This window comes from Chrysemys picta, chromosome 19 (genome assembly GCF_011386835.1).
Source record: "Chrysemys picta bellii isolate R12L10 chromosome 19, ASM1138683v2, whole genome shotgun sequence".
NCBI classification, from domain to species: Eukaryota; Metazoa; Chordata; order Testudines; family Emydidae; genus Chrysemys; species Chrysemys picta.
Window position 1 is genome coordinate 6279096 of NC_088809.1, and position 18749 is coordinate 6297844.

The window sequence follows — 18749 nt, forward strand, 5'->3', positions numbered from 1 at the left end:
TTTGTCAGTCACGCTGAACTTCTTGAATTTAGCTGTCGTTCAAGGAGGCTTAGATGCCCTGCTGGACTCTGAAGCTTCTTGAGCGTGTCTCCTTGATTGGGTGAGGGCAGGGGAAGTGGCAGTACTCTCCCCAGCCCACTGAATCATGGTACCAAAATGAGCTGTCACTCACAGTGGATTGTGTAGCTCTTCCAAGTAAATTAGCACCCAGTGACATTAGTGGGCACATCAGACCTTATCATTCTGCAAGCCCAAGCAGACATCACTGCTTCATTAGCTTTGTGAACGGAGTATCTCAGCAACTAGAACAGCTAGAAATTTTATTGACTGCAAAAAATCCCCTCCACCCCACCCAAAACAAGGCTTTGATTCTGTGGAGAAGAAGGCAGCAGCATGAAAGAAGTGCCCATACGCCATACTGCTAGGTACCAGCCTAATCTATGCCCTGAACTCAGATCTGTGTATTTTATACTTCCAGACTGCACCTAGTAGGTTATGGTGCTTGGCAATGTAGAATTACTACTTACAACATTTATTGAATTTATTCTAAACCAGATGTCTAAAAGCAGAATGTGAGCTCTTCAAAGCAGGGAGCTTATCTTTATTTCTGTCTCAAAAGCACCCACCAACATGTTTGGCACTATATAAATAAAATTGGTGATTTTGATAGTAAAATCTAGTAACATTTATTAAAGTAATATCAGTTTTCTATATAAAATGGATATGCAAAATATTCATACAAATTCTACCTACAAAGAGTTGTTAATTTTCAATTAGCAAATAAGCCAACAGCATAATGGGTAGGCACCTGCATATGAAACCTGGGGTAAGTTTAACTAGACTCACATCCAAAAACAATACAAGAGTACTGTATAAGAAATCTGTCTGTTGGCTGTCACAAACAAATGCTGGCACCAATGGTGAAACTAAAGTTGACATCACAAATGGCAAAGAAAACATGTAAGATGGGCTTAAATTTTCTTTGTTTGCATTACAACGCAATGTTCTTTCAGGGGACAATAACTATAATGATCAGTTCAATTTAATTCAGTATTTGGTGTATATCTGTCTTGATGCCCTTTATTGATTATTCCCAACAATGAAATCACAATTACACAGGTAGGAGATATCCATTCTTTTTACTTTTACTGAACTGCTTCCATACTTCAAAATTAATCTATTTATCTTCAAAAACCACACACAAAGAACTATATGCAATTTAATTTTTTGTTAAATAAAAGAATAGCATTTTCTGAATTAGGCAAAAAATGGTGAAGACACCCTACATTGTCAGAATTTGCCATTTGTGCTCCCACGCTTTTTATCAGTCCCTGTTATTAAGGCAGTTTTAAAGCAGGATTAGCTGCCTGTTTTAGAATAAGACATTCACAATACCAACTGCTCCAGCAGCAACCTGTTACTGCCAGGATACCTCAGGGAGATGTGTACTGGGATATTTCAGATTCTGTTAAAAATCTAAGCAGCCCACTCAGCATACTGAGAAGTGCTGATTCAATTGCTTATTATTTTATTATCCAAGCAATTACTTTTTTCAAACTTGGTCATGGACCTAGTCCAAAATAAACACTAATTAAATGCCAAGTTTTCCGTGTCAAAGGTCAGCTGTTTTTGAGTTACCTGCATGAAGAAAGCATGGCAATTTGTACAAATGGGAAAAGATTTATTTTTTCAGCCTGTCTTAAAGAAAGAAAGAAAGAAAGAAAGAAAGAAAGAAAGAAAGAAAGAAAGAAAGAAAGAAAGAAAGAAAGAAAGAAAGAAAGAAAGAAAGAAAGAAAGAAAGAAAGAAAGAAAGAGGCAGAATAGATTTGCCTCAGTCTTAAAAAAAATACCGTCAGCAACAGACAAGCTTATGGGGCCTGATCCAAAGCCCAGTGCAATCTAGGGAGTCCGTCCATTGTTTTCAATAGACTTTGGATTGGGCCCAGAATGAGATTTAACACGGCTAGGGAGCTAAAGGTGCAGTACGGTTTTATTTTTAATTAAAGAACAAAAAGTTGTTACGCCAAATATCACGCTAGCATTAAACCACTGCCATCAATACTTCCCTCTTCTCCTCCTCTTTGTAGGACCTTTTTGTAATCTTTAAAAAGCAACAGAGGGTCCTGTGGCACCTTTAAGACTAACAGAAGTATTGGAGCATCTGATGAAGTGGGCATTCACCCACGAAAGCTTATGCTCCAATACTGCTGTTAGTCTTAAAGGTGCCACAGGACCCTCTGTTGCTTTTTACAGATTCAGACTAACACGGCTACCCCTCTCATTCGTAATCTTTGTTATATAGTGAAGCAAAACTTACGCTATCCCCATCTAGCAGCTATTTTTATAGTGTGACATTTCTAAGTGTTGTAGTGTTGCTCTATCACCTTTGATTAAATCATCACAAACTAGTCCCATGTTCAGGACAAAGGAGCGCATTAGAAATATTTCTAGTGGATATCTTGGTCATATCACACATACATTCTATTGACAATCCGGTTCCTTTAATGATTGCTTAAGGGGGCTATGCTGCTTAACTCGATCAGCTTTTGTTGCACAGAAACTGTGTTAATGTAACTTATCAATCTTCCTGTATGTTTTGACTTTTGGCGCATTATTACGTTTATTTATCAGGTACTCCTAAGAGCTGTACAGTAATTCTGTACCTGTGATTCACAGTGCTTAAATTACTTTTGAAAACTGAATACCTGCAAAGTACATTTTCAGGAGTGTGTTGGTACAAAGACACAATGAATATAAATTGCTATTTGATTAGCCACAAATCTAAATGTAAAAAGGCTCAGTGTCTATCAATTCCACCGGTTAGTGAAACTTAGCCATTAGATATTTGTATGATGTCTCAGAGTATAATATCATGAGTAATTAATGGATTATATAGTTATATAATTGCCAGTAGAAGAACCTGGGAGCAAAAGCCACTTCTTGTTTTCATTATGCTTTGTAAAAATACCAGTCTGAATGGCAACATGCCACTTATGTAATGGGTTAAAAATGATGTAACTTACAGTGCTGACATCAAATATAATCCTATCTGGATATTAAATAGAGAATCCAGCTTACTGGTTTTAAGTGCTAATTTCACTGTGCATGGAGCTGAAGTAATAATGTTCAATCTTTTCTGAACTTCATTGGAAAAACCGCAGGCCGTGCAGCATGATTTAATACCTTGCTGTGGGTCATCTATTTCCACAAGAGTTTCATGACACACAGCAAACAGTCAACAATGTGCCCACCGCAACCTTAATGTGAGTGGGTCTTTGTCAGGCTTGTGCACTCTTTGGCAGCCTGGAAACAGAAACCAGATGCAGATATGGTTCACCCTGGGTTTAAAAAAAAAAAAAAAAAAAAGAGGAAGGCATCTGTGGCTATCTTGGAACCCAGCAAGGGTGGGAGGAAGGTAGCCAAGGATTTTGTTGGCTTCTCTTTGTGGTGGATGTCCAATGCAGATACTCTGTCTGGAAGGGATAAGGTTATCAGATAATATGGATTGGAAAAGAATTTGAAGGAAAACATCCCTTATGGGAGCTGAGTAAGGGGGGCTCCTAAGTCTCATCAGCGAGGAGCCAACACCTCCTCCTTTTCGTAGCCCCCTTTAAAGTTACTGAGCAGGGGGTTTGGGGCTTCTACATCCGGATCAACAGGAAGCCGACCTCTTCTTCCCGCTTCTGTATGATCTGTTGCTGGGTACTCCCAGATATTATAAGTGAATAAAGTTGCAACCTAATTAAACCACACCATGGCCTCATGACTTTCTTCCAGTGTGGACAGAAAAGAATTGTGTTTAGAAAATTATGTTTTCCCCACAAAGTGTCTTGTTCAACTATGGAAACAGGCTGTTGTATCATAGACAAAAGATTATAATTTCAGTGCATGATCAAAGAGGGAAAAAAGCTGATTATATAAATTCGTATCTCCAACCATAAAGGTAATACAAAATCTGCTGTTGCATAAATATTTTCCTTTTCTCTAATTTACACCATTTCCCTTTTTAAAGGGTATTTAATTAATGTTTATTGCATTCCAAAGAACAATTTATTTCAATTTGTCAGCACCACCTATATTCTAGGTATTATTTTTTGTACCAAACACACGAAGACTGAGAACAGTACAGAAATAGCACCATTCTAGAATTTACAGAGTACATTCTCACCTTAATGCACAGAGAGTTACATGATAAAATCCCTGAACTACGAGATAAGAATACAGCTTTTTATGTCAAAAGCACTAATAGTAAGGATGCTTTGAACCGCGCACTACTATTAAGGATTTTTGACATAACAGATGGGATGTCAAAATCAGTCTGACTGGTCACCACAAGTGAAGATATACATGACATACATTCAGTTTTAGTTCTTTGAAATGTGACTTCATCCCCAAGATCTTCAGGGCATTTACAACGTTTTAGAACTCATTAATTTAGGCAAGCGGAAGATGTTGATTCCCTAGCCCTTTTACTGACCACTGTGTAGTCAATCAAAAAGTTATTTCTCTGTCTTAAGAAGACTAACAAACATATTACTTGTCAACTGGACAAGATTCACTAACAGGATGCATCTCACCTGCCCACAACCATTCTTCATCTGCAAAGAGGAAGGAGGGGAAAAGGTGCTTTCTTTGAGGTTTTTAAAATATTTTCAGATCACAGCTCACAGCACTCCAAAGAAAGGGAAGGGCAGAATCTTGAGTTACATATCAACAAAACATCTATTGTCACCACGAGTTACCTTAAAGATATTTGTTTAATTGAAATTATCCATTTTAGTCTCAAATCTAGGATGAAGAAATATTTTAGGAAAGTTATGGTCCCTAACTTCTGGAAGGAAAGTGCATTAGTAAACCTAATTAATTACCCTAACTTCCCTTAGTATTTCAGCTATATCTATATTAGTCATACTGTTCCTTCATGCATTATAGCTGTTTGAGGCTGAAAATGCCAGAAAAGACAAATTAACTGCCATCTCTGTCAACTGATATTCAACACTCAACTAAATGAGTTCAGATACCAATGTTTACTAAGTCATCATGTGCATGTACTACACTGGACTACTAAAAGACTGCTGTAATTTTTAATTCCCTGAAAGAAACATAATACACATTGTGACGTTCCCCTCTGGTGTTATCTGGACCAGTGATCTGCTAAGGCCACTCCAATCCTTGACTCAGGGAGACAGTCTTTCCCTGCTCTGCTGTGAGAACCCTCACTCCTGGACTGTTCACGCACAGTCTCTGGCATGTAAGCTGCTCCCAGCTACTTGCAACCGAATGACACTAGCCAATATCTCCGGTCCCAGACACAACCCTAAGAACCTCCATCTTGCAGTGTCCAGTTATACCTGCTGGATGCTGCAAGCTTATATGACTTTGTCAATTTAACAAAGTAATTGATATGTACCATGCTTATTATCCCAAGGGGAGCATCTAACACACCAAACCAAATGCACTGTTTCAGGTAGAATAAACAAACAGATTTATTAACTATAAAGATAGATTTTAAGTGATTATAAGTCAAAACATAACACGTCGGATTTGGTCAAATGAAATAAAAGCAAATAGCATTCTAAGCTGATTTTAACACTTTCAGTGCCCTTACAAACTTAGATGCTTCTCACCGCAGGCTGACTGGTTGCTTTTTAGCCAAGCTCTCCCCTTTGATCAGCGCTTCAGTTGCTTGGTGTGGTGGTGTCTGTAGATGTAGGTGGAAGAGAGAGGAAGGGCATGGCAAATGTCTCTCCCGTTTATTATGTCCTTTCTTCCCTTTTGGCTTTGCCTCCCCCCCCTTCAGAGTCAGGTGAGCATTACCTCATCGCAGTTCCAAACTGACCAAAGGGAGGGGGGTAACTCAGTGAAGAGTCTAACAAACAGATTCTTTTGTTGCTGCCTAGGTCAGCGCCCTTTGTTCCTGTGAGGCTGGGCTGGGTTTGTTCCACCCACACCCTGATGAGGTGTGAATTGCCCCTCTGCTCCTGGAGAGTCTTCGTCTGGGCTTGTTTTAAGCCACGAGGATATATTTTCAGCCTCATAACTATATACATGAATTTATAACCTATAACATTACTGTAACCATTACTGTGAAATTACTATAACGACCATGCTCAGTACATCCTGAGCCTTCCGAAGACACCCAACATGACAAACTTTGCATTGGATACCACACAATCATTTTATAAGGATGAACATGGGGGTGTAGGGTGTTCCCCTGAGGTACAGAGTATCACTCACGAACCACATTTTTTACGCTTCACATACAATATGATATAACATTTACGATGGCAAAGGAACTTACCACTGGGGTTAAAAGCCATGCAGCAAATAGGCTTTTCATGTGCAGGGAAGTGGGCCACAATACCGTTGCTATCAGAATCCTCGCTAACAATCACCTGCATAATATTAATGGAGACAAAGGAAGGTTAGGTGTTGCTGTATGGTACAATCTTTACGCAGTAAAAGTTGCACAGTCATTCAACACCCACTCATTTCTGCACTTCTCTGCAGAATTTTGAAGATTCTGTAAATGACTACCTGAAGAGTAGAAATCCTACAGGTCTCTTCATAAGCAGTGGAAATTCATGCCGGGATTACTAACACTTGAATATTCATTTTACAAAAGATACATACTAGCATGAATTAGAAATATTAATACATGTAAAACTATTGGAAACATCCAGACACAATTGCACAATTTTCTGCACTATTTTGTAGAAGACATGGAGTGATTTTTAAAGCATACAGCTCCCGTATTGCAGACTAGAAAAACATGGACATACTACACGAAGCACGGGGAGTCCCTTTTACTTATCACTTCCAGATATAACTAAACCTACTGCTGCTCCGCTGCATGAAGTGTTGGTGGCTGCAGAGGAGGTTTGTGCGAGACTCTGTACCCTGGGTATTAGGAAGCTAGGCTCCATATCTAGATTGCTGCAGGATGAGGCAGAGTTGTTGCCAGTAATTCTATGATTAGGAGGATCCAGTGGCGGCAACTTTCTACTTCAGAATAGAATCTCCTGTTCCATCCTGGGGACTCAAGCCGCAGTGCAGAGAAGCTGTGGAATTACCTCACTTTTCTTCAGGTTGGTAGGTGGACGTTGTCCTGCACAAAGCCAATTTGTTTGAGCTAGTCCAAGAGGGATTGATGAGGGACAGTTTCAGCCAAAAAGCACACATAATTCCTTAAGTGTAAACGACAAATAATTTTTCTAGCAAGACGATAAAAAAAAATGACAGAAAAAGAACTGGTAGCACAAATGGAACCTACAAAGTGGAAGGTGTCACTTAATCATGACACAGGGAAACCTGTTCCTTTGTAATATTTAAAATATACATAGCAGAACTGTCTGCAAGTAGGAAAAAAGACTGCTTATACAAAGGGAAAAAATAAAGATTGAACACTTCTGTTAGGTCATCTAATCCATCTTCCTGTTAGTGCAGGACACTTCACTACAGTATGTTCCCATCAGGGGCGGCTCCAGGCACCAGCGCACCAAGCACGTGCCTGGGGAGGCAAGCCGTGGAGGGCAGCGTGCCGGTTGCCGGGAGGGCGGCAGTCAGGCAGCTTTCGGCGGCATGCCTGCAGGAGGTCCGCTGGTAACGCAGATTCGGTGGCAATTCGGTGGCAGGTACGCCGAAGGCGCGGGACCGTCGGACCTCCCGCAGGCATGCTGCCAAATCCACGTTACCAGCAGACCTCCTGCAGGCATGCCGCCGAAGGCTGCCTGACGGCCGTGCTTGGGGCAGCAAAATACATAGAGCCGCCCCTGGTTCCCATTGTTTTATTATAATCTTGTTTACCTGAAACCAGTTTAAAATATCAAAGTAGAGAGTAGAAAGTATCTACTTTGGCCCATGATCCTTGGTTTTCAATGTTCTGTTCTCCCCATCTATAAGCATTGTGGTTTGTATCCTTCCCTTGAATGACAAGGAATTAATGTGGTCCAGACACCCTAGCACACAGAAGGGGAGGGTTGAGTGTGTATATTGAAACAACTCCCTTATAAATTTAGTTATTGACAATCGTTAAGCACTGGAATAGGCTTCCAAGGGAGACGGTGGAATTCCCTTCACTGGAGGTTTTTAAGAACAGGTTAGATCAACACCTCTCGGGAATGTTCCTGCCTCAGTGCAGGGGGCTGGACCAGACAACCTCTCAATATCACTTCCTGGCCTACATTTCTAAGATTCTAAGTAACCTGATATTTTCTCCTTGTGATGGATTTTAAATAGCAGTACTAACAAAACAAAACAAACAAACCACAGGAATACTTAGGTTAAAGTAGGTTTTGGACTAAAACCCTGCTAAGTCAAATATCCATCTACCATCAACATTAGTCAACTGCCTTTAAAAGAAGTACATTGAGAGAACACCAGGTGCTACACATTCGATCTCCTGAATGGAGATATGCTTATGTGTTGGCATGAACCATATGTGGAATCATATCTTTGGTTAGGATTGCCTTTAGCCTGGACTGTGATAGAGAAAACTTGTAACCTAATTATTATGTTGCGAAATAATAGATTCAAGGGCCAAATGCTGCCTCAGATAAGAACTGCACAAATGTCTGAGGCTGAAACCGTCCCGCCAAAGTTTATCAAGATCTGACTACATGAAAATGTGTTCTTGAGCATCAGAAAATGGAATTAAAACACTGCATGGATTCATTATCAGATGCAAGAAGAATAGGTGGAGAGGTACTTTATTATTCAGTTAAAATGATGATCATGTTAAAGATAGAAAACTCAAAACAAAGCAAAATAATCCCAGAAAATTATTAATGAAAAACATTTGAAAATGTATTAACAATGTAACCCATATCAAGTGAATGGCGTCTACAGTAAATAAGCAAGGGTCCAGTTTTCTTAATAAGGTAGTGTAAAATTATTTCTTCCAAGTTTCTAATAATTTGTCTGTTGTGTTCCAAAATACTTCTGAGGGCATTTAAACCTTCCTTTTCTTAACAGTCATTGGATAATTTGAAAACATTTATTTCTATGCTTCAAATGAGAAATCATGTTAAAATGTTTAAAGAAGTCACATAGAGATGAGGCGGCCTGCGCCCAACTTATTTTAAACGTTCAAACTACTTGGCACTGTCACATACGGACAATTATGGTTTTGCTTTCCGTTGTCAGCATTCCGTACTGATTCCAGAACCACTAAGAAAAGGGTCTGGAGATCTTCCTAAGAGCATTTCAAAGAAACAGTGTTCCTTTTCTCAGCCTATATAAGCTGCACTGAATAACTCCAATACATCATCTTTTCACAGCTTCCACTCTTATGTAACTTTTATGTAGTCTTACCCTAGGCCTTCTCATCATAATTAAAGGTAACAGTTGCCCCCTAAACTAGTATCACACATGAAACAGCAGATTTTTAAATCCAGTCATGTTACATCAAGTTTTTGTGAACCTGAAATTTGTAGATATCAGTATTTATCTAAAGCACAGTTAAAACAAGTTAATATATATTATCTGATTTGTTGCATATGCACATTTTTATACAGACAGCAAACATGATTAATTCAGTGTGGGTTTCTTTTAAGCAATGAAAGTTGCACCAAGATGATTATCTCTACACAAAAATCTCTGTACAACGGTCAAAGAACAGTCTGGCTGTTAGGAAAACGCAAACACTTTTAGTCTGAAAGTATAATGACAAATAGGGATTCCACAGGATCATTAGGCATTGTGAAATGCTTTAGACACCCTAATTTGAGTACAGCATAAAGCCAAAAATTTATCATTCATAGGTTAAGCTAATGGTGTTCAAATTTTAAAATGGCTTTTCAGCTACTTCTTGAAATGCTCTTCCTGGAAGGGCATAATTTGTGAATGATTTAAAATCAGTTTTCTAATAATCTCCGGTTCTTCATGCAAAGCTGACTTACAAACATAACTAATGAACTACCTTTTAATCTTTTCACTTGGATTTACTATTCCACAGTTTGTGATTTTTTTAAAGGATTAAGAACAAATTGATTTCTATTGTCCCCTTTCTACATTCAGAAATGCGTAACTGGCCTTGAAAACTGTGCAACCCCAAAATGACAGAGTCTCCGACTCTTTGGAAAGCTGTCTTATTCAAATGGAAATGTCAGTGTCTCGTGTTTAGCTAAACAGAGAGTAAGAACTCAAATCTTTGTGACTCAAAAATACAGAAGTTAACAGGAGGTGGAGAGCTCCTCCTACAATTGATCCTCCTATTCTCATGGCTCTCAGCCCCACATTGTCTTTCCATCTAATACTTCTCACTCCCTACCATGGCAGCCACTAAGAAAATGGGGTTAGTGACCTCACATACCTGCCTATGTGGGGAAATATGAGGCTGAAGACACATCCCTCATGTTTTTAAATTCAACATAAAAAAGGAAATTACACTGGAATACAGGAGGGAGGTTAGTCGGGGCCTGCAATGGACAATTCATCATTTACTTATATTTATAAATCTTCTGGCTGTACCTGAAACTTTTACTGTTTTTCCCCTTCTCGCATGGCTGATTGGTCAGTTGCTGTGGTAAGATAGGGGGAGGCCTTTTTCACATCTCTATATCGTCTCTACCATCTCTACACTACAATGGAAGGAAGAGGCAAAGGCTTCTCCCTGGCTGACCTGATGATCAGTCTTGTCAGCCAGAGAAGAGCCCAGCAATGAACGCTAGGCTGTGGTCCTTTCAAAGCTCTCCCAAAAGGAAAATATGAAGGCCTAGTCTTCCTGCAGATTTTCTACCCCGTGTAACTTTTACAGTTAGATGCAATTTTTTTTACTGATCTATTTCCCCTAGTGTGGGCACAACAATACTAGTATAAAGATGTCTTTAACTATACCCCTGTAACTGTACAAGAGGGACAATTTTCATTTATAGGACAAGGCTGAAGCGCTGAGGCAATGAAGAAGGTATTCAGACCAAAGGGGATTCTTCTAGATGGACTTCACAGAAGATGGGATGGGGACTCTTTACCCTGATGCTGAAATTAAAGAAGTTTTCTGGAAGGGTATTGGAGGGGCTGGAGTGGGTTGAGGATTACCCATGGGTGACTGGGAGGCACGTTAAATCAACATTGACGTTGTAAAGCCGGTCCCTTTCCACCAGTTCATACTATGTGCAAGCAAGAAGGGCGGAAGTGGGAATTCTTTCTTGGGAAAGAATGGCACAAATTGCCTAATGAGGTGTTGAGCTGCTGCCAGAGTGGGGAAGCCCCCAACCCAAATTTTCATGCTGGGACTTTTTCAAACTCCATGGCAGTGATTTAAACACACTCCTTTTGGTGCTAAGATTAAACGACCATGACAAAGTCAGTTATAGTAATAGGTTCATAAATCCAGCCACTGTCCTCACAAATGCATGGTAACTCAGTATAACAAGGTTACTCAAGTATCTTCTTCACATATTTCCCTATCATCAGAAATTAAGAATTCCACAAAAATAACATTGGGCCTTTTCTGTGGAGACACTGAAAAATCACCACTTATCTTATCTGAGATGCCTACCCAGCGCCTAAGCCAGATAGCTGCAATATGATGTTCAGAAGAAGCAGCTCTACCCAGTGCTTAATTAAACATGATGAGTCACTGCTGTAGCTCTATCAAGCTAACGACATTGAAGTTCAACAAAACACTAAGTGATAAAAGATTAATAAAGTAGTCTTTATCTTCTTTAAACAGAAAAACAGACAAAAAACCAACAGGATCATTACACATGCTATTAGAATACAGTGTTTGCTTTGAGGGCAAGAGATAGACTAGGAAAAAAAGGCTTTAGTTTAAACTGTGTTTTACTTCATTTTTAGTATATTCCATGTTGTCGAACAGAAGCCATTGATAATTGTGACTTCAATTATTTTAATCTTTAAAGGCAAATTACACGACTTACTCCAGCGGAGACATGCTTTTAAACAAAATATGAAGGTAACACAAATAAAAATGGACACAAATTGAATCAAGTTGGTCTTATTCTTAATACAATTAAGAAAGAATGATTTCCATCATCATAAAAATCAAACTAAGCAATTTAGCAACAGAAACATGAAGAATAAAATATTCTATAGCTATTGCACATACAAAAATATCTTCATTAAAGACTCAGTGGATTTAAATAGCTAAAGTCAGTGCATTGTCAGCTTCAGGTCCTAAGATGTATGTGCAAAAAAAACCCAAAACCATTATAGCGAAGGTCAAACATCAGTGGAAAAGGGCTAAAAGTGATAAATCTGTGGCATTAACTACTGCACTCCTTTTAATAGAATCCAGCATAAACTCAAAACAGCCTTGGGCTCAGCCTGAACCATTTATCTGAGACAAAAATGTCTTCTTGACAAAAAGCAGATCCCCTTTAATAAAAGTAAGGCAGACAGTATTATGCTCTGAGGGAATCCTGTTGCTATATTTTATTTTTATTTACATTATGATATATCTATATCTATATCTATCTAATACATGTAGATATAAAAAGTGAAGTATATGATGAGTGTTGGAATATTGAATTAACTTTTCTGAAAATTGTACTTTGTTGTAAGTAAAAGTACTGGGATTTATAACCAATGGAACTGCATATGCCGTTAAAGTTTTACTATTGAATACCCTTTATTCTTTAAACCTTTTGTTTTACCATAAAGTTTCACTATGATTCTTGCTACTTGATAAGCATCTTTATTTGGTTCAATTGTTATCAACTCCTTACCAAATGGAAATGAACTTATGGAACTGCAGCAGTCTGCCTTTTTTTTTTTTTTTTAAATGAAGAATTCCTCTTTAATGCAATAAAAAGTTAATAGGGAACAGGAAAAAAACACCAATCACATTTTAAAACATAAAAAGACCAACATGTTATCTACCTTATAATTTTTCAAAGTTAACATTAAAAATTGTCCTCAAATATTTTCATGTGTTTTGAATGATCAATGAGTAACACAATGATATATCATTAATCACATCACTCTATCAAAAACATTAAGAATCAACTAAATGTTAGATGTTTAACAGATTTATATTCAGTCACAAAACTGCCGGCTTTTGAAAAAGGTCATTATTTCAGACTAAATGTGGGTGGCCTAGTTGATGAATTAATTAAGAATAAAGAATCAAAGGTCAAAAGAAAATAATTTTTCTATAAAACTCAAACCACTAAAGGTTTCTGTATTTATTTCCAATTAGGGAAAAAAAGAGGACATCTGTAAAGGTTCGTTTTTATCCATTTACACTAATTAACAGATCCAAATAAATAGCCACTGCAGTTAACTAAAAAGTTTGGTAACACTTCATTAAAAGGAAGTTTAAACAAGCACACGGACCGTGGTAACATATTTTGGTTGACCACAAAGTTACTTGGGATTCTTGATAATTATTTTTATTCAGTTTTTAAATATAATCCAAATAATCCAATAATTCAACATTTCTACACTTTTCTTTTAATGACACTACAGTTAAAACTTTCTCAAAGTATCACTGTTTTTAAAAGAAGGAACTAGCACATAAACAACTGCCACATGTGAGATTTCACTAATATATCTACATTCATAAGATTTACTAAAAATATTTTCCTCAGAGATTTACAACATTACATCTCTCTGTGGTTAAATTCAAAGATTTCTTCGGTGTACAAATGTGTGTATATTTTTGTATAAAGCTAATAATGTTTCAAATTAAGCAATATTATGTTAATATCATATCTCATAAAATACACTGAGTGCTAACTTGCATTCATTACACTGGCTGCCTATAAAAGGGTAAATTGAATTTTAAAATGAGAGAGGTTCGAGGGATGGGGCAGGTGTGAAGGTGGGGTAAAACACACTATACACAGGCCAATTTGCCATGACGGGGTCAATTCCTTTCAGACACTAAATATAATGAGCAAGGATCAACCCAGCTCAGGTAGTCATATAGGCAGCAATTGAGCAAGGTGATTAACCATGTGCCTACCTTTAAGAATGCAGTGCAGTTGTAGCCATGTCAGTCCTAGGGTATGAGAGAGACAAGGTGGGTGAGGTAATATCTTTTATTGCACCAACTTCTGTTGGTGAGAGACAAAAGTTTTGAGCTACACAGAGCTTTCTTCAGATCTCTCTGACCAACAGAAGTTGGTCCAATAAAAGACATTACCTCACCCGCCCAGTCTCTCTAATACCTTTAAGCATGTGAGCAATCCTATTTACTTCAGTGAGACTACTCACACATTTAAAGTCAGGCATCTGCTTAAGTGCCTTGCTAAACTGGAGCCTGAATCAATTATGCTATGAAAACTATCCATGTCTGTCGAGGTAGTGCAAATGGATCCTACATCATCTAAGCAGTAACCTGTCACCTCCTGCGGACGTACCTGGTCCCATCAGCGTGAGAGAGAAGGAGCATTCCCAGTCTCCAACCAACTGACTCTTATTTGCACTCCTCGGCACTGCAACTAGTTAATTCATGCAGCCAGCAGAATTTGAATCTGCCATGTTCAAGCCAGGATCTGTGCACAAAATTTGCTGATTCAACTCAGTGATGGGAGAAACAGAGTAGGAGGGTAGCATCTGGCAATGACTCAGAAGGGACACAATCGCAAATCATACACCTTGTACGGGAAAGTACCCTACAGAGGCAGTGTTGTACAACAACCAACTTTTTCTAGGCCACATAAAAAATTAAAACTATCTCCCAGGTTTTTGTTTATCGAGCTTCTTCATTGATAGACTAGACCTTTCCCTGAAGTTATAAAAAGGCCTTTTGTGGCCAAAAAACAACATAAACGAAAGTTTTTTTTCCCTTATTAGAAAAACCCATGCAGAAAATTCTGAGACCCAGCTCCACACTGAAAATAAATTATGAACCCCAATACTGTTTACATATTCCAGGTGACAAAAATACAAATGCCAGAAAGTTATTTCTGTATTCAAATGATCTAAGAATAGGGTCTACCTCAAAGCCTGTTACTTCAGGGGTTTAAGACAAAAAACAATTGTTTCACTACCAATAATGGCTTATTTTTGATATTGTAGTGTTAGTTGGGCAAGGCAACTGATATTTTTACAACTACTTTTCCACAGTGTCCTTTAGGTTTGATTATTCCTTACTACTGGTAAGGTCAGAGGACAAGTTCATAAAAACCTCTAAATCAACAACAAGACTTAAAAACCTAAGATAAATCATTTTATTTCTAAGCCTATGCAGAATAGTCAATGCACAGACAAGAACAGCAGAAATAATGACTGCATTAAACAAGGCTTCATGAGAAATTTATGAAGTAGAATTTTTCTTTTTTTCTGGCTTTCTAAGAAAAGGCAACAGACATTTTTCCAGGAAACAAAAATGAATCTCAAAGGCCAGCAGCCTTGTTTTACTAACAGAATCTTGTAAAATCAAATAAAATAGTGTTATTTTCTATTTTCTGCTGGTTTTGTATTATTTTGTTTTTAAGAAACAAATATCTTCAATATCAAATCACTGGCAACACTATATGGATCTGATTATCTTTAAATTAATTCTTGGAAACATTAAAATATCAGACAGCATCTTATAAACCTGGGAAGGAAAATATTTTATTTTATCATCAGTTAGGAAACATACATAACATGACTGATTTAAAAATATATATATCTTACCAAGGTAACAAAGCTGTACACACAGTGCATCCTAAACATTAGTGTGGACCTTTTGGGGGTTGGGAGAAATAGGGTGGGGAGTTGTTCTTTTTATTTTTAATTCAGCAACTGTTGACCAATAGATTATGGAAAAACTCAATTTGCAGAACCGTCATAAATAATTAAACCAGTTAGAGTCTTGCATGAGTAGAGACTCCAGAATCAGGCCCTTAAAAAAGAAATGATTAGTTGAAGTAAATCAATAAGAAATCTAGGACACCTTTATTTTATAAACTTAATTAAAACATTAGTTTCCATTTTAAATGGCTCACATATGGGTTTTTTAAACAGATAATCTTACATGGTACAATTGTATTCTATAAATTAACTATGTTGTCAGAAAAACAATATTAAATGGCAGACTAGGACTCACTTAAACTTATGCTTTGAAAAGTTGAGTAATTTCAGACTTTCTACCCAAGTTCTCCATTTGCTTAGCTAACCATGGTCTCCCGATTATTACTGTTTTACACTATATCAAACAATTCACCATATTTCTAGAGCACAGTCAAAATTTCCTGCTACATTATGTATTAATAAATGTAATCAGACCATACCCACATACAACTGGTCAGCATAAATCAACGTCACTTTTGAGCAAGTGTTAGAGGGACAGAAAGTGACATTTCACACTTGATGTTGTCAAAATGTCATGTAAATGAGCATTACAGGCTATATACATGCTGGCTTAAATTCATTCCCAAATAGCACTTCCTATGCCATAACAATGTGCATCTGTAAATTTGCTTGACCTAATAAAAATCATGGTTATAGTTTTCATTTGGAAATGTAAAAGCACATAATGCATTTTTAATTCTAAAGTCTTGTGACACTTAAGGCACCTCTGATACTGTTTTATGTTTCTTTGCAAGTTGTATTACCTGCCCTTCTCCAACTGTCTCGGTATCAATAACAGTGATGATCCCGGGCACCAGAGGACTTCGACGAGTATTGCTATGAACTAAAATCTCTTCTTCAGTTGCTCCTGAAGGCAATGTCCCTGTCAGCTGTGTAACCACTTTCCCAACCATTGTAAGTCCAGTCTTTATCGTCTATAAAGAAGAAAGAGAACCAATAAATACAGTTTTAGGGCTGCTTTTCAGATCTACATTGAAATTTCTCTCATAGCACAATGAATGTGGTGACTAGATTGCTCATCACCATACATCAAAAAAAACACACAAAACAAATTAAATGGGTTTTTATAACTGACATACTAATTGTGTGAGACGCTACATGTAATAATATTCTATTTAAAAGGCTTAGCAAGCTACCAATAGAGTTTGATCTATCCTGTGAACTGGTTTTCTTTGGAAAATAAAATGTAATTTCACATATTTTAGCCAGGGGCTTCAAAAACATTGATAAAAAGAAGAAAAGTATTCACTATAATGTCTTTAGACATTATTATGTTGATTTTTTTCTTTTTAAAGCTAACATTTTTATTTGTTTGTTCCTGCAGGTACTGATCAAAAGCCACCACAGTTGAAAGCATTACAATACATTGATATTATAATAAAAGGGGACAGGTGCACAGAACCCATTGAAAGAAGTGCAGTGTGAGTACACAGATCACATTTCTATTGCCATATGACCTTTCTCCTCCATGATCATGAACTACAGAAATACACAAGGCTTGTCCTTCATTTCATTTGACACGTCACCTCAGAGATGGTAACAGTGATCAAATGTATGTTGTAACTGCAGTGCGAGGAATAAAAGCATTACACATTCACTACATAAGAACGGCCATACTGGGTCAGACCAAAGGTCCAACTAGCCCAGTATCCTGTCTTCAAACAGTGGCCAACGCCAGGTGCCTCAGAGGGAATGAACAGAACGGGGAAACAAAGTGATCCATCCCGTCACCCATTCCCACTACGTAGAGAAATACTTACTTAGGACCAAATCACGCTTGACTTACTCATACATTAATAGTCCCATTGAAGGCAATGGTATCCAGATGAGTAAGACAGGAAGGATGTGGCCCATGATGGATATAACAGGGATTACATTTATTTCTCAAGAATTCACCTTTTGGAGTTCTAATATTGTTTGAATATGAGATCCAAAACCAGTAACATTAAAGGCTACATCTTCAAAGTGGTGGGAAGGAGGACTTCCAGCAGATCACACAAATCCCACTCCCAGTAATGGGACTTACTGTTCATGTTTCCCAGGCATTGCTTTGAAAATTTATCCCTTGCACTGGGTTTTATACTTTACTAACTTTTTTTTCTGCTGGTGGGGGTGGAACAGGACAATTTGGGAGAGATGGGTTAAAAAAAAGCTACAACTCTGAAATGTCTTTCCTGGGACCGAGGACTGTCTCTGATAAATAAATATAATAGGAGTTTAAGAACAGAATAACATTGTGACAAACAAATTCTTAACTAAAATGACAAGCAAAGCTGCCTGCTAAATGGAAAAGGAAAAAAAGATACAGATCACAAACTGAAACCAAGAATAAGCCACAAATCAATTGTAACTGCTTTGTTTAGTGCTAAAAACTCAAACTGCAGTGATTAGAAAACACATTAGTGTTCATCAATTAGCAGCCAAACGTTTGCTTTAATAATTCATCGGAAACGACTTACACAAAGTCTGGTAGTGTCTTGTCAGGAAAGCCTCTGAAGGACCAACAGAATTAGGCGCCACACTGTATTGATGGCAATTTCTAGCCAGGAAGCCTGATTAACCTCTGAGATGCCTCTGTTGATGTACTTACCCCATTAATGCTAATGGAGATGCTACCACTTAAAATTGAGCCATGCCTTTATCAACGGAATGTCTTTTGGTTTTAAAGTCTTTAGTAATATATCCTGCTATTTGCTTCTTATCTTGATCTTTTCATACTCATATCAATGAATAAAAAACAACAAACTTTAACAGCCTAATGTTTCATCCAGAAGATAAAAAAATAATATACAACAAAACAAATAACGATATCTGAAGGGAAAGACCTAAAAGTTAATACCACAATACTGTGTATAACACACAGGCCTTTAGAAAAAACTGACCAATACTGATGTGACATACATTTGTAATTAAAAGCATACACTAATGCGGTGGTATTTTATTCAGCCAGAAAATGTAAGCATTACAGACTTAGTAAAATA

The 18749-nt window shown here is 37.6% G+C and overlaps 1 protein-coding gene across 19 annotated transcripts in view; it reads right to left on the reverse strand.

Moving 5' to 3' along the window:
- The window catches only part of BCAS3 (BCAS3 microtubule associated cell migration factor), a 488284-nt gene that overhangs the window by 359581 nt on the left and 109954 nt on the right, over window positions 1-18749 (reverse strand). For 17 of the 19 annotated variants that reach the window (XR_010593801.1, XR_010593802.1, XM_065573033.1 and 14 more), the window contains 2 exons: window positions 16512-16682; window positions 6302-6395 (listed from right to left, as the gene is read on the reverse strand). Coding sequence is in view for 17 of the 19 variants with exons in the window: in XM_065573033.1 (XP_065429105.1) it covers window positions 6302-6395; window positions 16512-16682 (265 nt within the window). In the remaining 2 variants the exon portion in view is untranslated. The remainder of the gene's footprint in view (window positions 1-6301; window positions 6396-16511; window positions 16683-18749) is intronic. The other 2 variants (XM_065573036.1, XM_065573040.1) reach the window with 1 other exon arrangement.